We start from the raw sequence: 27,568 nt of genomic DNA on the forward strand, positions 1-27,568 counted from the left end.
ACTTCTGCTGCAGTTGAAACCCCACCTCTTGAGGCAGTACAGTAAAATCTTATTATAAAATAGCCATCACACGGCCTTTGTGGCTCAAAACAATGACTTGCACTTGAAATTTTCCATAATTGCTGATGTGATGCTAACTTCATTCATAACCTTTCATGCTTGTCCCTTCAGTATCGGAAACCCAACACAATAAGCCCAGTGTTTGAAATTCATTTTTCAGTCTTTGTGATGCTTATAATCATCACCTTCTTTCTCACGGGAATCAACCCTCCATTTATACTCCCTACAGTTATGTGGCCAACTGAATATTAGCTCAATTTATTTCTGTAAAAAGGGCAAGAACAATGAAAACCTTATTTTGCTGTCCTGCCTCAACAGATATAGTTTGGAGGAAAAAAATACACAGGAACAATGTCAAATTGTAGTCCACACCATCAACTCGTTGTTCAAAATCCCCTCCATTGGTTCAGTGAGCAAAGTCACTGCTCAGGGTGAAGTTGAGCCAATAAGGACCTCAATGCCTCAGGGTTGGATTCTCAGACAGGGTAAGAATGGAGGAGAGATGAATGGGTTGCTCACTTGTGCCAGTGAAACTGAACCGCAAGATGAAGCAGAATGGAAAGAAAATAAATCAGGCCAAGACTCAAGAAGACATTCTCTGTACCCAAACTAACTGGTGATTCCATAAGACCGGGTTTGTGTTGGTTGAGGTCATTCCAATAAAAACTGCCAATGGTCCAATGATTCTTCATTTTGAAAGCAAGCTTTGTTTGTGCTTTTAAACTAAAAAGTGTGAAACAAATCAAAGGCTATTTATCATCTGATCCCTTCTCAGTGATGTTTGTGATGGGGTTTGCATAAGGAAGCGCAATTTAAGTCTGAGCTATTCCTTCAACGTCACATAGCTTTCACCCGATATCGTCAGTAATCTATGCAAATATGTCCATAATGAAGATGTGACTGTTTGCAGGAAATGGGCTCATGTATCTGCGAGTATAGTAATAAGGTGCTCCTAGTAATTCAAGCGCTCCGGGACGCTACCCCTCGTGAAGGGTGCTACATAAATGCAAGTTATTGTTGCTGTAAGGTGTATCCTACGTATATACAGTGGATCTTGCTGTGTCAGTGACTCAACAGATTTCAGGAGACAAAAAATGTCTTTTTTTGTTTTTTATAATACAAAATTTGCCAACATCTGCAACTTATATACACACAAAACATGCCACAGCTAAATTTCTCTGTTACACATTAGAACATTGCTTCAAGCACTCAGCAAACCACAATGCAAGACTAGAGCACGTTAATTAATCCCATCCGACACAGAGAAGAAATGAACACACAGGTTTCTGAATGGAGCATATGGCCAGGAAGATAGTCAATTCTAGTACAGTAGATGGAAGTGCAGAAAGCCCTACTCATAACAACTTGATTTCAGGTCTCTAATGCAGAGTTGACAAGTACCTTGGTATATATTCTACAGAACAAACTTATAATTTAATAATGACCTCAGAACACAATACTTTTTTGTAAACAGCAACCTCATAACAGCTTTCAGTTCTGATACCGAGACAAGACATCGGTGATGAGACAATAGACAAAGGTGACACCATTTTATTTTTACTTGCACAAAGCAAAGGAAGGAAGAGTGACTGTAGGACCCAATAATATAAATGTCTTGCCAGTTCCCAGTTCAGCAATTTTACACACTATTGTACTGAGAGATTGAACACACTTTCTATGTTGCTTAAAACATCGTCACCCAGAGAGAGCGAGTCATTCAGTTTGTTTCAGGTGGATCTGAATAGGATTGAAACTTGAACCAGTTCTGAATTGTTCCGCTTGCTGAAGGATTTAGAGAGGTTCATAACTCAGGCAAGCACTCATTCGGCAACGAATGAAAATCCTTTAAATTCGTCCTGATTAATCATAAGGACCAGGGACTCATCAATCGGCGTCAGTACAGGCTTCTCCGTGGTGAAGTCTCGATCAAAGTTATTTACGTCTCTACTCGTTTTCTGACAGGAGAGGAAAATAAGACAGATTAGAAGCCATCATTCTTATTTGTAATGTCGTGCCGAGCAGAGTGGTCTTTAAATAAGTGGAAAAATCCAAAGGAAGACCTCTCCACCTACAAGTCTACTTTTATGCCTGACCTCCTCATGGAGTCCTGTAGCTCAGTGGAGTTCGATTCCCGGGCAGGGTGAGACACTGGGCAAGTTTCCTTACTCCACATGCCTCAGTTTACCTTGCAGTAAGTAGGAACCCGGTCGTCAGTCGATTGGCGGATCGCTTATTTGAAGACGTGATAAAGCGCTATATCAAATGCTATTATTATTATTATTATTATTATATATTAATGCTTAGAATTACAGGCACCGACAATTACATATCTGTGTGCAGGTAGTGAACATCTGAGGAAAGTAGCAATTCTTAAGCTCAAACAGTTTATTAAAAATTTCCAGGTAAACCTCAGCTAAATCTTCAGCAATGAGTCCTACAGTTCGACGACCTATAGCACCATATGTCCCTAACTCTTCCTCTCCACACTAAGTAGGAAATGGGAGGTGCTTCCTTCCTGGTCAGAAGTCAGTTTGCTACAGCATCCGCAGAATCATTAAAGGGTTCCTATTCTAAGTCACACAAACAGAGGTCACAACCTGCCTCAAGCAGTGGAAAATAAGCAGGCTTCCCTATGAAACCTGTGCATTTCCACAGTAACTCCAAACCAATGTTCCTCAATACAGAACATATCTAAAGGTACTTTACTCCCTATGTATTTCCTGGATAATTACATCTGTGTAATCTGCACTAGATTAACAGGCTGATCATTTCCATGTCATTTTCTACCTCCCACGTCAGATAGTATGCGCTTGTTTCATGACCTGCATCATTTCTTATGAATGAAAAAAAGGGGTTGGAAAAAAAATCACATGCATAGGTGAACCAAAATAAAATGAGTCGGAACTCGATTTAAATCCAAACCAATTCAGGGTCACATAGGTGACTAATTCAGAATTCGTTTTTTCATGTGGAATTTAACCCGTTTAAAATACTTCCACAGTTGCCACAATAGAAGCACATCTCAACCTTTTCACTCCTAACCTTGGTGTGAATAAGCAGACTGTGACTTGTCTTGCCCATGAAACCACATGCACAAGTGACTCCTATCTTTCGGTTAATAGGAGTTCTAACCTTCTGCACACATTACAGAACAAGGCCAGGCATTATTGAACATGTGCAGAAGAATAATAATCCTACAAACCTTGCACTTGATATAGCATCTTATCATTGCTTTGAAACGTCTCAAAGTGGTTCACAAAATATACTGTAAAGTGAATTGACTGTACATTTTGGGGCCAAACGTGGCAGCCAATTGTGCACAGCAGTTTCCCAAAAAAGAGTCATGGATTGAGTCACCAATTTATCATTTACTATTTACTAAATTTATTATGAACAGATCCCGACAGCCATGAGTCGAGCCTCAGTGTTAGCAAATCAATAGTAATCTTCCCATGACATCTTTATGAAGGGAAATTCCATTTGCTGGTTTTAGTGCACAATATATCCAGTGTCTCATCAGATAAAGGTTTCAAGCCACCAAAATATGAGCGAAGCAGCAACAGAGGTCAACAATGCAGTGGCGGATCGACAGAGAACAGTTTGTTATTGCTTGGAGTTACGAGATTGCTTTAAGGTAAGTTGCTAAGGATTCCACAGTTTAAAAAAAATTCACCTCGACAAGAAGAAGAAAAAAAGACACTTACAATCCTGGGTTTGAAAGGCGGTTTGATTTTCCTCTGTTCAAGTAACTCCCAGTCAATACTTTCAAAGAACGGGTGTATCAGAATGGCTTGCTCCCCACTGTGTGCTATGACACATCCTAAACGCTTGTTGGGATTCTTAATCATAAACTGTGGATGAATAAAAGGAAGAAAAGCACACAACTGTTATCATTCCATTTCAGAAGATAATCACGCACAAAACAGTGAGTTCAAAACACATTTTGCCCCCTTTCTTCCTTTCCTAAAACCTGCAACTTATAGTGAATTGCATTTCCTTGAGGAAGTGAAGAAAATTGATCGTTCACTTTGTGGCTGTTTGCAGGATATTGCTGTGCGCAAATTGGCTGACACTTTTGCATACAAAAATACAGTCACTACACATTACAGTGAATCCTGTGCAGCTCTTTGAGTCGTCGTCTAGATACTATTATTTATGAAAGGCATTGCCATTCCTTGCCCCTAACATGTTAAGATACATAAGGCCTTTCTCATTGTTCCAGAATACCAACTCTACAATCTTCCCAATTTCACTCTTGATTTTGGTACAAATAACCTGTAACTAGACTTAAATCCACTGAATTCAGCCAAACTTGTATTCCATTGACCTCTACTGCAAAATTCAGTGGCCTGAAATTCTTTAGTCTTAATCCTAAAAGCATTGACTTAAGATTTGAGATCATGCTCAATTTTTTTTTGTAGACATATATCCAGGCTTAATTTGGAAGCCAGTTTTCTAAACTCACATTCAGACAGGTAGAAAAAAACAGTAGCACTTAGATTTAGGATGCAGAGATGTCACCTACAAAATACATTGCATTTAAGAGTAAATTGTTGTAAGATGTCCTCCCGATGTGAAAGGAACCGTATCAAATGTAAGGATTCTTATCATTTTTTAGTTTTACACTGATATACCACACTATCAGGACTGCCCCCACCCCAACCCCCACTCAACCACACACAGAATTGGAGCTCCGTTTTGTCACAGACAAATTAGATTAAACTTGGTCGCTCAATTGTCTGATTCTCAATTACACGGGTGTCAGTTTAAAGTACTGACACTGCATATCCACTGGGTCAGACAATTGTGCTTACAAAGCAGGAACGCTATTGCAGTCGGTCCCAGGGCGGATCAGTGGGTGAGGAGAGGCTCAGATTTCTTCTCTTGTTGCCCACAAGGCACTGATGTGAAGGCAGCACACTGGCAGAGGCTGCCACAATGAAGTCCTGCTGATGCTCATTCATGCGATAAGACAAGTGATTTAGAATTACTGTGCACCACACTCCAGCAAGAAGGAATATGTACAAAGTCCCAGAACAACAGTTTCCAACAGGGGTCACAGTATATTTTTAGTAACGCCAAAGGATTTGAGAGGCGACTGCCTCCACCAGTCATGTTGACTCTCATCGAGGATCTAGGCAGGAGCGCGTCAGGAAAGCGATAGCACCTCTCAGGCCAGAGCAAGGGTTGCTCATTCATACTTGCTCAGCAGTGCTGGCAGCCCTCCACAGCTCTGCTGACGTGGATGCCTCAAGGGAAGTGAACAGAGGGAAAAAAGGTTTAAAAAAAAGCTAAACTGAGTGCACGAGAGAGTGAATGGATGGCCGTCAGTAAATTGCAGAGTTGGTGTAACATACGATTCCATGAAGTCAACCACCAGGGAACAGACTAGACTGGACATTGCACACAGAGAAATTGACCTTGAAGTCTGAAGCCGTTTATTGGGTTATGTGGTTTAATGGCTTTGACACAACGTTTATGGATTACCTTGAAGAAATGCCATGTGTCAGTGAGACGCCTCAATGAAAACTCCTTTGATGCAACATGTAGTAACGTTTTATACAAGTTGGGACATAAATATTCACCAAGTGGGTTTGTTGTGTCAATCCTTGACTGCTGGCTTGCAACCACTGTTTGCACAATTCTCAGCAGATGTATCCCATTTCCCAAGGTAGCTGCCGTTTCCAGGCACTATTCTGTCACTCAACCCATGACTGTTTATGGGACACTGATATGCGCAAATGGCTGCCGCATTTCGACAAAAAATATACAGTCAATCCACTGTATAGTATATTCTGTGAAACACTTTGAGACATCTCAATACCGTGATAAGGAGCTATATCAGATGCAAGCATTATTATTATTATTATTATTATTATTAAGACATGCTCAGACTATATAGTTGCCTGGAATGAGTCATTCAGATCATAGAGGCAGCAAAGATGAGCAACAAGGCTGATTCTCAGTACCACAGGAATGAATTTGATTATCTAAGGAACTTCAGCTTCAAAAAGAGATCTCTTCTCAATCGGAGGCATTATGGAGGCAGATACTGAATGCCATAGAGAAAGTAGAGGCAGAGCAATACTTTCAGACATGCTAAGGCAGTAGAAACAAACTGGAGAAGCTGGATTGTGATGTGCAAATTTAGAACAGATACGAGAAAGTATTTCTTCACGCAGAGAGCAGTTTAACAGCTGGAACCGATTGCCAGGAAGGGCGATTGAGGTCAGGACATGGGATCCATTTGATGCCCAAATGGAAAGACAGGCAAGTTGGTATCCTGGCAGGATGAGATAAAACGGGCCAAAAGGCCTTCTTTATCCAAACCTCTCCTGCGTTAACCCCAAGATAGTGTATTTCTGGGATTAATTATTGTCCTGCCTTTAACTATTGTAGTAACTTGGCCTGTGTAGATTTAGAGAATTGAAGACACAGAAACATATGTGGGCACAGGAAACAGTGTGCAGGAAACAATTTTTTTTTTTTTTTTTTACACACATTAACTTGGACGCGTTACAACTCAGAACAATTGCACATTTCCTAAGCCAAAACTCACAACAACATTTTATTGAGTGCTGCGAATAAGCTGTGTATCATCATGCCTACCATGGAAACTGCATTCCAGTTTGACGTTTAACAAAAGGAAAAAAAAAATTGATTTTAAAGTACGTTGATGGCATTGGTGATATGGAGTGAAAAGCTTCACTTCCTAAATTACTAAGTGGTTGTTGTGTGGTGTGGGGTGCTGTACGTCAATGTGGTTGAGACTTGTGCGTCAGTTCAAATCAATCACAATGCCATCTTACGCACACAGCTTCTCCGGATCCTCAGCAAAGCAACCTCATCATCAACTATCAAGCATCAACATACACCACAGCATTTGGGAGGAGGAAAGGGTTAGCACCCGGTTGTTAGTCAATTGGTGGATTGCTTTTCTAGGGGTAATGATCCCTTCAACAAAATAAATGCTGTCATTCCATCCATGATTGTTTCTGGGACACTGCTGTGCGCAATTGGCTGCCACTTGTCTCCCACAAAATATACAGTCAATTCACTTTACAGTGTATTCTGTGAAGCTCTTTAAGACGCGTCAATGACGCGATAAGGCGCTATATCCAATGCAAGGAAAATAATAATAATTTGGTAAATCAAACTACCACTGTTTGTGGGACACAGCTGTGTGCAATTGGCTGCCATGTTTCGTCCACAAAATATATAGTCACTTCACTTTACAGTGTATTCTGCGAAGGGCTTTGAGGCATCTCAATGATGTGATAAGGCGTTATGTTAAATGCTAGGATATGTTTTCCTACCTCAAAATGTTGAAGGATCAGATCTCTCCACCAACACACACAGATAATAGATAGATTGACAGACAGCTCATGGGAGTATTAAGGCAACAAGGCCAGATAGCAGTCTAATCTAATGTTGGCTGATAACCCATCAAACACCAGGTGATTCACATTACTTGTCTGGTGGTTTTACAGACTTCTGAAGCAAAGACAATATAAGAGGAAACAAGAGGACTGTGTGATGGGTTCGGTTTTGTCTTTTCCTGTGCAGAGCTGTTAAAACCTACACAGTCAATGATGGAAGACAAAAGCTATGAACGGAAAGTCCCAACACAAGGTCAGCTTTGGTCAGACAACATTCTTGTTTCAACATGAGAGGGCTGACATCAATCATCAGTCTAGCTTGATAGAATTTTACTTCAAATAGGGTAGGCGCTGGTCTTTAAGTGAGCAATTGCATTGGACTTTTCAAAACGTATCCTGTGCATTGCATCTCTTCTAACACTGAAACCTGGAGCGAGACATGTTTGATAGGGGTTCGTACTTTTATTTGCCTATAAAACACACACTCACTACGCTTTACAATATATCCAGTGGAGCGCTTTGAGACATCCTCCCATTGTGAAAGTCGCTGTATCAAATACAAGAATTATTATTGGGATGGGGCGGGGGGGGCAAAGACTTAGAAACGGGAAAGGAAAGAGAAATGTACAAAAAGAATTATTGGGGAAAAAATGAAGAAAAGTGCTGCCAACTGGTTACTCAACCAGAAACCCAGACCTCTGAATTCCTTCAATGATTATTTGAACTGTTAACTTCACCAGGGGAAACATTAGCAGCGTTTCCTCTGGCAGTAGATGGAGCGTTGTACAGTGACAGGGCAAAGGGAATACCAGCGGTGCCAGGCACACCCACCATGCCCTGAGGAAGCATGTCTGCCGGCTGGTAACGGACTGCCATTGTCAAGGGCTACTGAGAAAACTCTGGTTTACCCGATCCCGCTCCTCCTGCCGAAGGGGCAAATGTGCAGTGGGTGAAGCAACGCCAGAATATGAAAGGAACAAATATTTGTCGAGGACAACTAAAGCTGGGAGGATGTCTCAAAGAAATTAACATAGAGAACAGTAGGAAAGCTGATTTTATATAGCAGCAAGATGGTACAAAACAGAGAGCTAAAGACCTTCGTGAGATGCACTGGGAAGTGCTATGACAGCTCACCTATATGTCATACACTCACTACACTTTACAGTAAATCCCGTGAAGCTATTTGAGACATCCTTCCCAACATGCGGATTATTAGGATTTATTTTGAAATCCGCTTCTTTACAGCATACCGTTGGTTATAACATGGTTGCAGCGTGGAAACCATTCAATGTGCATATCATGGGGCTTTCCCATTGAAATGCCCAGCTTCCGGGCACAAAATACACAGTCATTCCATTTTACAGTATATTCTGTGAAGCTCTTCGAAATGTCTCGAAGACGTGATAAGATGCTACATCAATGCAAGGATTATTAATTTGTCATCACATCATGCTCACTGCCGGCTGCTGGCACGAACAGTGAAATAGGCTTTCACGCATCATTACGGCACGAGGGGTTGGGATTTTATGGATCCTAATCGCTGTGTTATAAAAGGGCTTCACTACACGGGGCGACTTGGAAGTGGGAAGCTCAGCAGACGTGCAATCAGTGCAAATCAGCTTTATCACTGCTGAGGGTGGAATTTGGGAAAGAACGTGTTGTGTTGCAACCCAACCATCCCGAAATGAGATCAATCAGGATCTGCTAGGGGAAGCACGACAAAAGGATAATGTTTCAACACAAACTTCGGAAAAGAGCAACTTGTAGCTGCAGACAAGCTCACTGTACACAGGATCTGATTTCAGCACCTGTGGTTTCTGTGAGGCATCAAGTACCAGAACTTGCCAACACAGCACTTTTCTGTGAGGAGAGCCCTGTTCAGCTAAGACACTGGTTCCATAAAATTCAAAGCAAGGTTCATCCAAGGCTCGGTCCTTCAGATGAGACGTTAAACCGAGGTCCCGTCTGCCTGTTCAGATGGATGTTAAAGATCCCGCGGCGCTATTCGAAAAGAGAAGGGAGTTTCTCTCTCTCCACCGGTGTCCTGGCCAACAATCCCCCACAAAAAATTGGTCCCTCGCTCCATGGCTGTTTGTGGGACACTGCTGTGTGCAACTGTCTGCCGGGTTTTGCCCACAAAATACACAGTCACTCCAACAACAACAAGATTACATTTGTATAGTGCCTTTCATGTCGGGAGGACATCCCAAGGCACTGGACAGTGTACAGCATTTCAGATCCACTTTGAATCTGGAGCTTTCCTGCTCTGAATGGCACCAGGTGATGTGATCTCTTACTGGAAAATTCCTCCTTTTTTTTTTTAAGGACGTTAATTGGATTGCTGAAGATTATTTTACGCTTCAAAAAAAGGGATAGTGGCTGCAGCTTAGCCACGGTTGGGGAACAAGCATCAACTTACGCCCTTCAGGATAGCGAGCGACGATTCCGCCATCCAGTTTGGGTAAAGGACGTCATCGTTGAGGATGGATTCGAACAGGTCGTCTTCGTTCTCAGCCTCGAACGGTGGCTGACCACAAAGCATCTCGTACATCAGCACCCCGAGAGCCCACCAGTCCACAGAGGCACCGTACTGCAGTTCCTGCAAAATCTGTCCACAAAACACAACTCCTGTCATCGCAGCACTCCCTCACACAGTCATCTCAACCAGCCACGCAAACGCAAAGCATACGTGCCCTTGTGCTACGGTTTTAAACCAAAATCTACATTTAATTGAGAAAAATAAATCAGCGATGGGTAAAGTTTCCAGTACTTTATGTTCCCATCAAGGAATCTAAGTGTACTGCGAATGATCCCAATAGTTTTAGATCTTATTATCTTGTTTGCTAAGTTCCTTGAAATTTGTTTATCTTTTCAATCGCACTCTTGCTTCTTTGGAGAGAGAGAGAGAGAGAGACTTAGTCTGTAAATGACTGTACCTGACTTGGTGCTAACAATAAATGATGTAATATCATCCAACATTTTCAGCTCTCACAATCCCCATTTTAGTGACCAAAAAATTCACAAAAAGTACCCTTTATCGACAAATTAAATAGAGAAAATGGGCCTGGTTACCAAAACGGGGGGGGGGGGGGGGGGATATTTTGATCAAGACGTTTCTCAGGTGAATTTGATGAAAATCATCATTTTAGTAAAATTCTGATAACAAAATGATTGAAGGCAACCGCCTGAGTCAGGCTGACACACAGATTAATTAAGCCTTTGGATGATGGTTGTGCTTACTCCCCCAGTGCCTCATTCCAACCCAGTAAAACTATTTTGCTAAGCTTTACAGCATTACAGTAAGGCAAGAAGCTTCACTCAGGGAGAAAATAATACTCAATAATAATAATAATAATAATAATACGGCTTTCAGACAAAAATGAATATCCAAGCTCTTTACGGCATCTAATTGGCAAGAAGTTTAAGCGAATTAAAGTTACCCTAACTATTATTTTGAGTAAATGTACTTCAACAAAGCAATTCAAATTTTAACCCACAGGAGCTTCAATTTATTGTAAGATTCCACAATTCATTTTTAAACGTTACATAATTGTTTAAAGCAGAAATGAACAGGAAAGAATGTTATAATAAAATGCTGCAATAACCGATTTGTTATTTATTGCAGGGTGGTTCACTGTCTTGGAGCGAACAGGTGCCAAAAGATCATATCAACTCAGTGAGAGTAATTTATCCTTATTTATCCTCTCAATCCCCTCATTTATTCTCCCCTATTGGATTACAGAAGACCTCGATGAATTTCCTCCTCTTAATGTTCTCGGCTTCAGTATAAATAGACAGTCCGTCGCATCGATTTTAAATGTAAGATTACTGCTATAGTAGTGCACCTGTATTTGGACGCTTGGAATGAGAGGTTTGGGGGTTCCTGTGTTTTGATGCGAGGAACATCATCACTTCCCACCTGATTCTCAGCAGGATTGAATGCCCTATTTAATAGACACTGTTAATTCGGTCATTTCATTTGTTTTGTTTGAAGTTTCAGTAAAGTTGTGAAGGCTGCAATCTGCAGGCTGGGAAGATGAATGTGTCAATGCTAAGAATTCTGTTGAGGGGGGGGCGGGCGGGCGAGGGGGGGGGATGAGGAGAGGGATTACACATTCCACACATTGCGTTCATTCTCTTCTTATTCACATTGAGGAATCTCTTGTTTCAGAACCCCATTTTTCAATCTCAATATTGGAAGCGATAATCTCACTTTGGAAGCTTGCCTTAACTCTGGGCACAAGGTGGGTTCAACCAAAGTTAGAACATTGAGTTTATAATCTAGGTTGCTCGTCCAGCCAAGCCCAGTTCGGGTAGAAAAACAGGCTCCACATTTGTCTGCACAATACACAATCACTCCACTTGACAGCAGTTGCCCATGCAACGCTTTGAGACATTCGACACACCAGCGCTATATCAGATGCAAAAGCACCATTACTATATTTGGAAGCTTGGCACGACCGAAATAGTGGAGTGTGTAGGTATTGGCTGCTGTGTAACCTTGGCCCCATCTGCAACGCTGAGAAAAGAGCTTATTGTGAACGCTTCCAATTTGTAATTCCAATTTGCACCTTCCCCTACCTCGGGTGCTATGTAGTCTGGAGTGCCACAGAACGTCCCAGTTGTGTAGTTATTGTGGATTCCCTCCTTGCACATCCCAAAGTCAGCCAGTTTGCAGTGACCCTCGGAATCCAGGAGGACGTTATCCAGTTTCAGATCTCTGTGGAAGACAGAGACAGATTATAAAATGCTCATGTTACATAAGAGACAATTCAATTTACTGGCTGGACAACTCCTTAACCGCAATGAGAGCGACCAGATTCAAATCTATGTGCACTCTCTCATCGGTAGGCAGTGACCGTTGCTGACAAGTTGCCGTGTGTGTGGATGTGCGGCTCTCTCTGGGTTTGAACAGCCTCCAAGGAGACTTGCCTAGGGAAAGGTTCACAGTAATCCAAGCAACAAACAATCAAACATTGTTGGTGGCTGACCAGCCTGTCTGGCTCCTCAGTGAGGTTTGGAAGTGTAAGCACGTCCACTGCTCTGCGAGCCAAAGCCCTGATGGATAGTCTAGTCATAGCTTGACGAATGGCGTGAAATCATAGCAGTGTTGAGCACTGGCAAAGCTGGGTGATTACCGTTATACTGTATTATCACCCAGTACGCTTAAGATGAAAATCCTGTTAGAAAGAATTCAGCATCGAAGAATAGCCCTGCTGTGCTTTCTTCTGTTGGGCAAATAACTTTAGCTTCTAATTGCAGTTGGGAGGAAATAGTGTGTAGTTAGCATTAATATTGGACATTATACACATGGTAGTCATCATTAGAATCACTCTCTACATGGCTGGAATATTTCTTGGCTTCCTGCCAAAGTACATGTAGCTGGAGTTTTTTTTATGAATACTTTCTTTGCAGTTACTGATGTGCTGGAGATTTGGCTGCTGACCGCAGTCGTTTAATACAGCAGAGTCAAATGTCATCACTAGAAACATGGGGAAAACAGTGGGCCAAATTTGACTGAGGTTTGGAGACATTTTTTCTAACTTTGGCGGCATCCAGGAAATGAGGGACAGGATGCTTCCAGTAAGAGCTGACTTCAAATACGTGCAGATTCCTTTTAAATGACTATTCCTGGATACATTGCAATAAGTTTATTTTTACTGGGAAAAAAACTGCATTTGTCCTGTCAATTTTATTTCAGCCTCAGAGCTAAACGGTTCAAAATGTTTATGCAATAGGCACATGGGAACAATGGAAAAAGTGTCCAGATAAAAAGATAGACTCCGTATCGTCCACGTACCCTCTTCCCTCTCCAAAACACTCAGACCCGGGCAACACACACTGCTATTTGCAACTAAGCAAAGAGAAGAATATCCTTGGTTGAGGTTCAAGCATCTTGTATCTATCAAAGGAAAGTTTAATTGGAAAAGCTGACATAAATCTTGGCTTTTGTAGCATTGCTCATTTGGTGCAAAGAGTAACACTGTTCGAGATGATGCTACTGGCTCCACTTAGTTTCGCTGAGATAATAATAATCCTTGCATTTGAAATAGCGCCTTATCATGTCTTTGAGACGTCTCAAAGCCCTTCACAGAATATACTGTAAAGTGAATTACAAACACACACACAGAGTGAGTGAGACACTGTTTAATATACCCAACTTGTGTCTCTCTTCCTCCTTTCAATGTAGCATTGAAATTGTGTGAAAAATGACATTTCATAACCGATTTGATATAATAATAATTAACGTCAAATCAGGTATCAAGCATCGCAGACTTAGTAGAAAATTTGCTTTCATGACAGCTCAACTCTATAGAAGAGCAAAGCAAGCTTTCTTTTTTGAGTGTACAAAGTGATTAGTGTGAACAGAGAGTGGTGTCTGACTGTTGCGTTTTTTTAATATAATTACCACATCTTTTTGGTTAAATAAGTTGCAAATTAAACCATGTCGTTTGAGAAAAAGTTAATCGCTTTGTGCGTGAGCGTTGGCTGGGATCAATTAGAAACAGTTGGACATGGGGACGCCTGAATCAAAGACATTTCTTGGCAAAAGCTATTCAGTTGGTTTGTGTTTATACGTAGCAGTGTACAGAATGCACCGCAGTTAAAGGGTGAGGCTAATGTTACTCTTTCCGTAGACAGAACCATTAATCTACAATTTTGCTTGCAAGAGAATTTTGCTGTACTTGGCATGTGCAATGCTGCATTACAGTACTTTCCATAGGCACTAAAAGCACAGGTTTTTACACCATCAATGAAATCATTGTCAGTATTTTTCAAAATTGCAGGCTAGCCTTAATGTCGGAACTTAGTGCGAAGAATTACTGCGGAGAATTACCAGCAGCGAGGATGGGCGTTGTGGGCTACAGATCACGCCACGAATGACAACATGGTCCACTGCCAATCTGGTGCAACATTTCCAGTCTAAATGTCACAGGAGTGGCTCAGATCAGGTGCTGATATGGATTTTGTGGTTCTTTCTAAGTTGCCAACGACACTTCCTTGTGCCAGTGGAATTCTGGTAAACTCATACCGAATGTATCACGGCATTGATTGCCTGACTTTTTAAATAAGTATGCAGGAAATAGAGTTTCACCCACAGTGAGCTCTCCGTTAAACTTAATTTGCCATAAAAATCCTCCTTAAGGGCTCTGTTGGTTTCCCCAGCACCCACCTTCAATCCTCTCATCTCCTGAATTTGTCTCTCTCAGCCAGGACAGCATTAGAGGTGATACAAATGGAACATGAATCCTGGGTTAGGAAGGGGCAATCATCAACAACAACTTGCATTTATAGAGAGCTCTTCACGTAAGATTAACAAAGGTTTACAAAGAATGTACGACACAGAAACAAGCCACTCGTCCCAACCAGTCCGTGCCAGGATTTTTACTCCGCAAAAGTCTTCACGCTACCCTGTGTGAGGGGTGCCATATACCTGAAAGTTGTTGTTGTTGTAAGAAAAGAAATGGGAAGCTTTCCACCTAGAACTAGTGAGGGCTCCCTCTGGTTTGTGGAAAAACTTAGGATAGTTTATGTAACTATGCCTTTTCAACCCAAGCCAATTTTCCAGTCAAGCCTACCCCTAGCTCCCAGATAGCACAGGCCCTCAGTGAAAGCACCACATCACTGGTAATATCAAGTCCTAATCCCCAGCACTCCCAACGTATTGTATTGTGTCAAGAGTCCAAACCGGAACCAAAGAACTCAATGCTCCTGGACTACACAACACCTTTCAAAACTAAGAAAAGAATGTGAGAGTAATCTGGTGATACACAACGTGCTCCATTGTGAGGGTTGGAATATCGGTTCTCCCTCTTGAGACTGCCCATGTCAGGCAGGTGCGTGAGGAAGACAGTGGGCAGAAGGCCGTTGCTATCCCTGCTGGAGGGGTGGAAGATGGTGGGATGGTAATCACATCGCAGATCTTCCTGAGCCACTCTTTGGCACCTCCTAGTGGCCACGTCAAGAGCACGCTTGACAAATATCGGGGTCAAGGCATGGGTTTAAATCACCCAGCAAAGAGAAATTAAACATAAAACAGGGCAAATACACGGTATGAAAAGGGGGGGGAAGCAAGAAACCAGGGTATTACTGCAGCGATTTAGGGTGAAATCTAAAATACCTATTCTTGGTGTTCGGAGATTGGAGAGGCTAAAGGAGTAGATGTCAATCAAAGCCTCATACAAAACACTGAGGTTATAAAGTGATGTTGAAGTGCAGGAAGCTTTTAATACCTCATCCCAATTCTCAACTCCGATCGTGACACTTCATTAAAAATACCATGGACAAACATTTACTGGCAGCTTCCTTTCTCAGGGACACGTGTTAAATGTACTTTAGGTTTTTCCAATACATGTGAGTACGTCACCAACTTGCAGTCAGCTGAACGCAAGTCAATAACGCATTGCTTTTCCCTCAGCCACTGTGGGGATATATTGCCAGTGGCTAGAAGTGATAAATTTAGCCACAGTTTTAATTTACTCAGCAATTCATCATCACTTGCCTGAGATTGATTCATCAAAACATTTTGCCAATATTTGATTTCTGACTCGTAAGACTTCCCTGCTTAACATTCCGAACACGTGTTAAAGTAACTGCACAATCAATTTATGGTCCCTTGTTCCTCAACATAATAATTATTCTTGAATCTGAAATGGAGCCTACGACATTGAAATAATTTATCAGAGGCTCCTCCAGTCATTTAGCTCAGACAATGAGCTCACAGCCACCTCATGTGAATATGAAAGATGCATGAACACGCGAGATTCATTATTAATAATCCTGATCTGTGCAGCAAGTGGAACCATGGCCTGTTAACTGTCCAAACTCTGATGGCTTTAATGAACTTTCGTATCAGTAACTTTCTTGACTGGGGTCCAGGTAAGTGATAACAGGTTGACACTAAGGTGACCTTATTTTTCTGCGATTTGTTTTGCCAGCTCTTCAAGCTGCTTTCATTGCTCTGGTGCGATCAGGGCTGGGATCAATCAAGCTTAAGTTTCTCTTCTGTACATTAACAGGTCAAATTCTTATGCGCATTTAACCTTCACCTTGAAAAGAAGATTAATGGTACACAAGAGCTTCACAAGGATAAACTTAAAGCTATGAATTTAGGATCTGGAGTCCCAAATGGAGATAAATAAAATCAAACGTAAAACTATACTACCATTTATCAAAGATCTAGACTTGATATTTTACTCACATATTTCTCTAGAGAGCTTTACTGCTATTTACATACAAACAAGAAAAAAACATAAATAGCACTAGAGTCATAGAAGGTCACTACCTGAACAAAGGAGTGAAATGTCACCTCAGATTATTAAGCATTGGTAATGTGAAGCTTCTTATAGTATTTGACAGCAATTACATAAACATTTTTTCCTTCATTTGGGGTGATCCAATAACATGCCATTGACTGCCTTAAGACCAAGCCTATGAATTAAGTAAGTTCTTCTGAGCAAGTGGTTCACGTTTGCCTGCTGTTATAACTAACCTGCACTAACTTACTTTGCCTGTAGATTCCCTGGACATTTTGCATGAAGGGATGGGCAATGAGTGGTAAGGTCTCAGACCTCAGCTTTTTTTCATTTGACTGCCTTATTATTTTTGGCTGTGTATTTTGATTTTTTTTCTTTGATGCATCAGTTTACTGAAATATTAATGGTGCCATAACAATATAGGAATGAGTGAACCTTTGTGGTCTGTCTGCCTGGCAAGTCTGTATATAAAATCAATCATACTTCCATCTCTCAAACCTCACAATCTGATTCTTCGCCAAAATACCTATCCAAGCCCATCTTCAAAATTTGCTGACACCATCTGCCTTAACTGTGTCTCCTCCACGTACACTGCCACTCTACTCTCTACTGTGTAAAGTCATTAAAAATGTTTGTGTTCAGTGCTGTGAAAAATAGGCTTCCAAATGGGTGTTAAATTTAAGATTGCTTTCAAAAGTTCCGCCCGCTCTTAACTTTAAAGAAATGGTCTTCCACTTAAAAGAAACTTATGACCAATCAAATATCCCATGGAATCCCACTGGACTGGCTTCCAAGACAGAATGGGGAGATATTGGGGTCATTGCAATAATAGCTGGTCAGTTAGAATGTCCCTCAAACGTGAACTATAGGGTCACAAGAGGCAGTTTCTTCCCAGTCATCCTGGACTGCTACAAAAGTACCTCAAAGTCAATAAGAAAACCTTGCCTGCCCTGTACGATGTTTGGCGTTTCCATTAATTCCATCTGAAAATCGTGTATTTGGATTTCCTGAGATAGCATTTCCTGGTTACAGTCTGCACTCATTCCAAGATCAAAACTCAGCTCAGCGATCGAAAGTTCACAGACATTGAAATCCAACAGATATTTTTAATTTGTTTTAGCACAAGGAAGCTGAGGTCACACAGCCAGTGCCAGGAACAGATTGGGCTGAAAGAGATGTCTCCAGATTGCAAAACAGTCCCTCAATAAAAAGCTGGCTGAGAGTGTGTACCTGTGTGTGTTTGGGAGGGGTTGATCTCTCTTTAAAACCACATATGCAAATACTGTTTACTTAATAATCTAATTCAGCGCGGAAGGAGGAAAGGTTAACGCAAAGGCTGTGAAACAAAATTCAACACGATTCAACATAAAGACAGCTCACGGTGTCTAAGGAAAGGCATATTACCCTCAGTGCAATTAGCAAGTTGACACAGTATTTTGTGCAAGGCCAATGCTGACTTGATTTTACTCAGATTTTGAAACAATACTTCATCAACAATGACAAGAAAAATGTGTTTGTGCGTTTCAACTGAGGGAAAACACACAGGCCACTGAATGAAGACAGCCAGCTTCAGAGAAAGTGCTTAATTAATCTTTTTAGTATTTTTAATTGAACAATCTCCTTCGGAAAAATGTATTTGATTTTGAACTGCACTTTTATGGATGATGTTGATGTGATCTTGGATTAATATTTCATACAAGGCTTTGATTGGTGCAGTCGGTCTAAATTTTAAATACTTGTGTAGAAAATTACCAGATGCCCGAAATTCCTCATAGTGCTAAATCTTTAAAACCTTGGTCTTAATATTTTAACATTTAAGACTGTGAAAATTCTTAAATTGAATCTCAACTTGGCTTCCAATTATCCACAGTTCTTTTTAAGAATTATGCAAAATCAGCTTCCAAATTAAGACTGAATTTAAGAATGTAAATAATAAATAAAATAAATAAGTAATCCTTGCATCTGATATAGCGTCTTATCACATCTTCGAGACATCTCAAAGTGCTTAACAGAATATACTGTAAGGAGAATTGACTCCTTTTGTTGTTTTGTTTGCCGAAGTGAGGCAGCCAATTGTTCAGTTCTCGTGAACTATAGAGCAGCTCGACATCTATAATTCAAAAGGCTTTTCTAAATCTGTGATATTGCATGTGTTGGCAGTTCTGCGATGGCGAATAGTGGAAACACTAAGTGAAATGATGCATCCATGGCAAGCAGTGATACAGCTGATTCTGATATACAAACTGAAGCAGAAATGGTTATAGACTTTCTTTGGCTATTTGGCCTTTCTAAGTGAAATCCTGAAGGAAAACCTCAGGGGTAATGGAAAATTAGCTTATGAACTGCCACTAGATTCACTTTTCAGTCTTTGTACTCAATAGCCTGTGTTTCTATCCAGGCAATGTCATGACAGAGGTAACACCGTAACAATAACCCTGAATAATCCTTACATTTGATACAACATTTTATCACGTCGAAACATGTGAAACCGCTTCGCAGAGTTTTGCTGTAAAGTGTAGTGGTTATATTTTGTGGGTGTACGAAGCAGCCAATTTGCTCACAGGAATGCCTCGCAAACAGCCATGAAGTGCGAATGATCATTTTTTTCCCACTCTCTGGGGATTGTTCAAACCAATCCTCACCCAATCTCCACACAAATGTGCTACTGGCAAGAGGTCATTGGGCAATGATCAGGAATTGGGAATCCTTATGTTTCCCCTTCTCCAAGCCTGAGACATTGAGGTGGAGCCCAGCACCCACAGAGGTTGTGAGACCAGCAAGCACAGAACAAAAATCAAAAGAGAGACCTTTATGGTCTATATAGCTCAATACCACAGCGCACAGTGCAAGAACTCACTGAAGCACCAGTGAATAAAAAATTGTTTAAACTCATCATGTTAAAAAAAAAGCTTCCCAGCTGCCAGCTTCACAGCACTGTTCGCAGGTGTTTGGGAGAAGGTTACTTGCCTATTTTCTTGGCAAATGGTAGCGTTTGACAATCAGAGAAAGTGTCTTTACAAAGAAAGATAGATACCACTTGCAAAGCACTCGCTTTGCAAGTGAGAGACCTGAGTTCAATTCCAGACAGGGCGAAACCTTGGGCAAGTTTCCTTACTCCACACAGAGCCTAATAATAATCCCTCCAAAATCCAAAAACAATAATAAATTGGTCATTTTCAATCTACGACTGTTTGTGGGACATTGCTGTGCGCAATTGGCTGCCGCGTTCGCCCACAAATATACAGTCAATTCACTTTACAGTCTATTCTGTGAAGCGCTTTGGGACGTCCTCCCGACGTGAAAAGCGCTATATCAAATGCAAGGATTATTATTATTATTATTATTATTATGGTACTGGATCATTATGTGGGAACTATGCACTCGAATGTATAATTTACCCATTAGTGAGTACAAAGCATTCAGACTGTGGAGCAAGAAACAACCACAATAATTAATGGCAACAGAGTGAATCTAATTGGAGGATTGACTTTACCACCTGGGTTTACTTTAATAATCAGACTAATAATACGAATACTATGCTCCACCACTGCCTGTTAAATAGGAGTAAACTGGGAACAATTTACTAATCTTCAGGGACATTAGATTATGTGCATTGTGTATATTAAAAAGAAAGCTACAGGGCTAGGATTCATGGAAACCATTACAAAATGTAGAGTTTTTTTGTTGTCACTCGCTTAAGTAGGCAGCAACTTTTAAAATGTAAATTTATGTGAAGCAAATCTGCAGCTGAATCACTTCCAATTGACATGAAGCAATTAAAGGTCACCTTCTGGAGCTTCTCAGAATTCCCTGTACATGCCGCCTCTAAAGCCTCAAGATCAGTAGGGATAATACAGTCCTGAAGTTGGCTAGGGATTCTGCTCTGGACTGCTCTCCCCCAATACCTCCTGGAAATACACAACGAAGACTCCAGAGGCTCGAAATCCCTTGTGTTCTTGAGCCTTAAAACCATCATTTTACAATGTAACGTCACGTCAGAATTCTTAAATTCAGTCTTAATCTGGAAACTGCTCCAGAGGTGAATGGTGGAACGAGAGTAAAAGATTGATGTGACTAATGTGGGTCATGTTGGCTTGTTTCAAAGGACGACCTGGTCTGAATGGGAATAATCTTTCAGTTGAGACACTAAAACTACATCTCGCCTGGTAGGTGAGGCATAAAGGAAAGGAGTGCCTCCTGATGTCCTGGTCAACAACGGCCTCTTGGAATAAATTGGTCATGGCTGTTTCTAGGATATTGCTGCGTGCAAATTGGCTGCCACATTCACCTACAAAATAAATAATCTCTATACTTTACAGTAAACCATGTGAAGCGCGTTGAGACTTCCTCCCAACGTGAAAGGCGTTATATCAAATGCAATGATTATTATTTTTAATATGGCCTGTGAAACGCTTGGAATCGGCTTTACGCTTTTGGAGAGACTGAGAACCACAGTTGCAACACCTGCAAGATACCATGGAACGGTAGCGATCTAGGATAGGGCAAGCTTCCGCAGCGCACCTCAAAGTCAAGGTCACACACAAAAAAAGCATGATAACTTAGCATCAAATGCAGGGAATTCTCCTCACCTGTATATGACTTTCTTACTGTGCAGGAAGATGAGAGCTGATGTAATCTCCGCAGCATAGAAACGGGCACGGATTTCATCAAACTTCCGGACCAGCTGAATCTGAAACATCAGGTCCCCACCGTTTACATACTCCATCACGAAAAACATCCGATCCTACAAAAGGCAACACGCAAAGATCAATCTTGTTATTTGGCTTTGTAACCAGCCAAGCTGGACCGCAGTGGTCTTTCCCCGTCCAGTACATTCCTACGTATTCAGAATTTGCCAGAGATGTAAATGGAAGCTATTAGTGACCAGAGAGGTTGAGGACCACAGTTGCAACACATGTTAGTTTGAAAGGTTCACATGGAATGGTATCAAGATTGCAAAGGGCAAGTTTAATTTGGCAACCACAAGGAAATTGGTTCCAATGGTTTAAGCAGCAAAATAATTCGATGACTAGGAACAAATCCTCCACTTTGTCATGTTCAATTATCATTGCCTAGTTCTAAAACAATGGTCTATCAGTGGCCAAATGTGGTGCTGAAACAGGATTGCTTAAGGAGGGGAAATGTTTGAGTCTTGAAGCTAACTAAGGATTTCGTAAGAAGCCAAATGGTTACGAGTGGTTGCCAAGTCACAAGCAACAAAGAAATCTCAGATGAACTGCTTTTAGTATTTCTTCCAAATGGGCTAGGCTGAAATACAGTAACCATGGGACTTTGTAAAAAACACTCTTCCACAAATTAAATATCCTCCTGGGCACCTTCAAGCTCTGTAGAAATATTAACCGATCCCCAGAGACAAGCAATTTAAAATGCTGGAAGTCCATCCGTTTTCAGAGTGAAACATGCGATCCATGATATGATCATTCACACATCAATCATAAAACACAATACAAAATTATATTTGTATAGAACCTTTCACGTCGGGAGGATATCCCAAGGTGCTGGAGAGTCAGGGATTTGGACCTGAGCAGGGGGAGGGGGGGCGTTGGGATTAGAGAGGGTGGAGGGCAGGGATAGTAGGAGGGTGGAAGAGGGCGCAATCGAAGAGGAGGGTCTTGAGACATGTGCCTTACTGTTGCTGGAAAGGCGCTATATGTATACAAGTTGTGTTCACTTTCTCCTGCTTTGCCCACCTCCACACTTGACAGGTGCGTCCATCTGCAGTGTAAATAGCAGACTGACTGCTGTGTTAAAGCTCATGAATTTCAGGCTCCTTAGCTGACAGCAGCTCTCCTAATATCTGCACCAAACTTGGGCAAATAGTCAAGAAAGCTCAGACAGCAAGCAATTGCTATCACCACCTTATCAGTGGCAAACATCCTGACTGTATATAAAAAAAACTTCAAGGCCACTATTCATCATTTCCTGTTTACCGTATCAAGTCCAATTATTTGATAAAGAATGGTCATGAGTTGGAAAAATTAAACCAAATATTGCAGCCAACATTATTAACAGGGACATTCGCCTCTGAGTCAGAAGGCTGTGGGTTCAAGCCCTACGTCAGAACTTGGTATCACATAGTCTAAGCTGACACACCAATGTATTGATGGGGGTGTGTTGCATTGTCAGAGGTGCTGTCCTTCGGATGAGAGGTTAAACCGAGGTCCCATCTGGCTGTTCAGGTGGACATTAAAGATCCCATGGCGCTATTCGAAAAGAGAAGGGTGTCCTGGCCAACAATCCCCTGAATAAAATTGGTCACTTACTCCATGGCTGTGTGCAAATTGGCTGCCACGTTCTCCCACAAAATACACAGTCAATCCCACTTGACAATATATTCTGGTGAAGAGCTTTGAGGCATCTCAACGACGTGATAAAGCACTATATCAAATGCAAGGCTTACTATGAATAGCTAACCAGTACACACGAGCCCTGTGTGGTCAGTTACACTTTTGATTAGGTAGACCTCTTCGTTTTCAAAGATTCGTTTTCTCACAACCTCACCAAATGATTCAACAATTATCCCTTTGGGGTAGTTTCTGCACCAGTTACCCAGCGTTCTAATGAGTTCAAGCTCCGTTAGCAAGAGGATTGCTCTTCTGATCAATGCTACCCACTGCACTGCCACCCAAAACACCGAGCAGATGAAATTAACAGGGCTGCGATTGGCTGCATCCACAAAAGTTGAATGGCAACTTAGAAGACAAACAGAGGTGTTTCCACCTGACTATAATTGGAACGGACATAAATTTCAGATCAGTTTTACTCTGGTTCACTGCTCAGGTAATTCACTTGGACGGTTCATTAGTGTAATAGCCTTTCGTCAAAGCCTGCCTTGTTGCTGTTACAATGCATTAGTGTCAGCTTCCCAAATCGATGGTGGAAATCGGCTTAGTACAGAGAGCAGAACACTGCAGTTTCGAGGAGGTTCACTCAGGCAGACCCACAGACAGAGGGGCTCCATAACAAGTCTCCTTAACAAAATATACAGTATATCCTGTGAAGCGCTTTGAATCGTCTCAACCACCTGATAAGGTGCTGTATCAAAATGATTATTATCATTATGACCTTGAGTTCAGGTCATTGTGACCATGGAAATCTCAACAAGGCAGTTTCCAACGTTCAAAATTGTGTGAATCCAAGATAGTGTTGATGTTTAGGTCTTTTTAGCCATCAGAAATGGGGAGGGGGAAGGCTTAAAAACATATTTTATTGCTGTTACCTTACTAAGGAACGGTATGTATTTAGGAACACCACAACGTAGCCCCCATAACTGTTGTCCATCAGCATTGATTTCAATCTCTTGCTACATCAAGGTCAGGCCTGCACAGCGCAGGGGCTATGGAGCTGTTTACATAACCCTGAACGGCTTAAGTCAGAAGAGGATAAAGCAGACACTGATCCCTGGGGTTTAGCTCCAGGTTTATTAATGGGTTGGACCCACACTACAGATAATGATCAGATTCATTTATCCTCCGGTACAACAACTTGCACTTATATAGCGCCCTCCAAGCAGGTTAGAGTCTCAGAGCGCTTAACCTGGCAGTATGTTATAGGGGATGTTTGTGTTGTGGTTGAACTGAAAATTACAACGGCCCTGACCTTTAACTCGAAGCCCATCCGTCGATCTGTGACCTCAGGGCCAGTGCTCTAGGAGCTGGGAGAGGAGTGGGAGGGAAAATATAAACATGGGAACAGGATGAAGTCATAATAATAGCATTTGGAATTTGGTGCGCAAAATATAAGACTGCCACATCGGCAGTAGCATTTTAACTGCTCCTTTTGGAATAAAAGTCCAAATCCCAATTAGTCATTCTCTAAGAGACTATGACGAGACAATACTGTGTAAATACACATGCCTTGCCCAGTCTAGGAAAGATGGTGCAATATTCCAGACAATTGCCTTCCTTGGCAAACATGTTCTTTGTGACACAGCTTCCAGCAAGTATGATTTCCTCCTTGTTACACCCTTCTAAAGTTACTTTTAAGATATTTACTTTTAAGGTTGAGCCTTAGCCTCTCTACCCCCACCATTTGGAACTCCATCCCACAATCCCTTCACCTTGTTCCCTCCCTTGCCTTCTTCTAGGCACGTCTCCAGACCCTCCTCTTCGACCGTGCCTTCGACCACCCTCCTCTTCCACGCTTCCTGATCCCAACACCCTGCTTGACTGTCAGATGCCTTGGGACGTCCTCCCGACGTGTGAGGCACTATACAAATGTAATTTTGTATTGTATTGTATCATCTAATTTACGCAACTTTAACATCACCTTCTCCACACTCGCTTTCTCTTCCATCATTTGGAGAATTTATCTTAAGTTCTCCCTCTCCTCCACTCACATCAGCTCTGTGGCTCTCAGCCTGAAAATCCCCTTAGAGTATGAAGAATTTAACATAAAACACAATGCATTGGTAACTTGCAATGTGGTATTCCTGAGCTTGCACACACCAGGTACACAAATTGGTTATGTTTATACAAACATAGATACACATCAGGTATACATACTGGTCAATTCTTAATATACACACACGTATATATTCAACAGGTAGCTCTACAAATGCCAATTCCTGTATTGTAGATGGATGAATATTCTGAATTATCTTTGAGAGCAGGAAGGATCTACATAGAACATTATCCGTGGAGATAGAGTGGTTAGTCAGTCACACAGTTTGTTTGGCATGGCTGTGATAGGAGCCAAGTTAATGGAATCCTTTTCTTAATGTCCATTTTTGCTATCCTTAACTGCTGTATAATCAATATAAAGCAGGGGGAAGGGGGAAAGAAAGGGGCAAGGTTTTAGTCACTGGAATCATGTGCTTTATAAACTTCTGAATTATAAAGTACAGTTTTATAAAAGTCCCTTTGACTTGGGATTGCATCTCCTCCACACTGTTACCAGTGCCACCTGTTGGCAACTATGAACATTACTTGAAGAGCGAAATAAATCAAAGATTATTATTGTGGAGATGAAAGTTCCTCTGGCGTGTGGTCAGAGTAGGAATCACTGACGTACCGGAGTCTGGAAGCAGCAGAAGAGCTGTGTGAGGTACGGGTGGTTCCTGGCCAGGGATAGGATGCGTTTTTCGGTCATCGTGCACTCTACGTCATCGTCCTGGAGAATCATGTCCTTCTTCAATATCTTCACCGCGTACACCTCTTCCATGCCTTTCCGTTCAGCCAGCATCACCTGCAGGGAACAGGGAAGTGGCAGGTGGGCCAATTCCAGATTTGGATAAAAACTCCCTACTCCCTCTCCCAACAGAAACTCAGGTCCAACCTGCGCTTGTGGTTCGACTACTGAGTTTCTCCACGGCTTAGGACAGCGATTGAAAGAGAATGAGAAGCTGGCTGGCAGTTAGATGCTGAGCCAGGCCGGGAGGTAGAACCTCATCCTTGTCGGATACTCCTTTGATTGACAATTAACAAAAGGGACATTAAGAAGAAGCGCAGGGAGTACAGATGGACACTGAGAGTGGGGCAGAGTGTGTGGTTTAGAGTGGTGGATTATTGAGAGTTTGGACTGACAAATAAAGAAGCTACTAACACACCCTTGATTTGGATCTGGTTCTATGACAGTCCTGGGATTCCCTCAGCCTGGGACATTACACATAGACGTAACCAGGGCTGCTCGGTGTTTTGCCAGAGCGTAACTGGGAGTCTTACCTTTCCAAAACTGCCTTTCCCCAGCACACTGATGAAGGTGAAATCATCGATGCCCAGCTTGCACTGTACCCGTTGCTGTTCCTCACTGCTCCCTCCTTGCTCGATGGGTGGCGGGCTCTCCTCCTGAAGCTTCTGGCTCAGACTCTTTTTCGAGGAATAAGACGTGGAAACTGTTACTGTCGCCCGTAAGGTAATTAGACACCATTGCTTTACAGAGCGGTAATTAACACGACACAATTTGGCTCAATTAGAAACCCGAGGCTTGATGTAATGGACAAACCATAGGGTGGGTATTCTGCAAGGGTGAGATGAGAGTAAGAGAGAGCGAGTGGCTAGGTTGGGGGTGCGGGCTGGTTTAGAACACAAAACCCTACGTCCCATTGTGTTGCTCTTCACCACGAGCAAACCGTAGGAAAACGTTTAACATGTAAACATTGGCGGGGATATTGCCACACAAACGGGTGAAAACTACTACAAAAAAAGTTGGTTTTGCTTTGCTAAAAGGAAGCAATTGATCAGATGTGTGTGTGGGGTGGGTGGTGGGGGGGGGGGGCGGGAGTGGGTGAGGGGTTGCTGTGAATGGGTGTGTGGGTGTACAGAGGGTTGGGGGGGGAGGGAGGTGGCAGCAAAAGCAAAGACGTATCACATGTAATAAAATGTGCTGCATCTGGTTAGAGATTCACATTGATAAGAGCATGGTTGAACCTCCTTGGTCTGTTCAAGGATACACTGCATCGGCTCTCTCCCCAGTGTGTGGATTAAGCAGGTAAACTAGGTATAAACAGTTGGCTCACAAGGGGTTTTGACGAGTGTCAATATGGAGAAATTATTTCCACTGGTGGGTGAGTCAGTGACTACAGAGGACATCAATTTAAGATATTTAGCAAACAAAAGGGGAAGTTAGGAAAAATATTTATCCACATAAACTTTCTAAAGGGAAATAGATAAATAACTAAAAAGGAATAAACTACAGGGATGGGGGAGGGGGGCGCGGGCGGAGGGGGAAACAAGCAGATAAATGGGACTGAAATGATTGCCCTTAAAAGGAGTCCTGTAGCTCAGTGGTTAGAGCGCTCGCCTTGCAAGCGAGACACCTGAGTTCAATTCCAGGCAGAGGGCGAAACCTTGAGCAACTTTCCTTACTCCACACAGAGCCTAATAATGATCCCTCCAAAACAAAACAATAATA

At 41.9% G+C, this 27,568-nt stretch overlaps 1 protein-coding gene across 1 annotated transcript in view; it reads right to left on the reverse strand.

Annotated features, from left to right (window-relative positions):
• Positions 1–1,155: 1,155 nt before the first annotated feature.
• Positions 1,156–27,568, reverse strand: part of prkcha (protein kinase C, eta, a) — a 55,849-nt gene continuing 29,436 nt past the window's right edge. Inside the window, exons 8-14 of the mRNA XM_007903837.2 lie at positions 26,380–26,523; positions 25,730–25,903; positions 21,286–21,440; positions 12,021–12,159; positions 9,859–10,047; positions 3,765–3,911; positions 1,156–2,015 (exon numbers count right to left, since the gene is read on the reverse strand). Of these exons, the coding sequence (XP_007902028.2) occupies positions 1,881–2,015; positions 3,765–3,911; positions 9,859–10,047; positions 12,021–12,159; positions 21,286–21,440; positions 25,730–25,903; positions 26,380–26,523 (1,083 nt within the window). The 3' untranslated portion in view covers positions 1,156–1,880. The remainder of the gene's footprint in view (positions 2,016–3,764; positions 3,912–9,858; positions 10,048–12,020; positions 12,160–21,285; positions 21,441–25,729; positions 25,904–26,379; positions 26,524–27,568) is intronic.

The sequence above is a fragment of the Callorhinchus milii genome, unplaced genomic scaffold (assembly GCF_018977255.1).
Source record: "Callorhinchus milii isolate IMCB2004 unplaced genomic scaffold, IMCB_Cmil_1.0 Scaffold9, whole genome shotgun sequence".
In the NCBI taxonomy this organism is placed as follows: Eukaryota; Metazoa; Chordata; class Chondrichthyes; order Chimaeriformes; family Callorhinchidae; genus Callorhinchus; species Callorhinchus milii.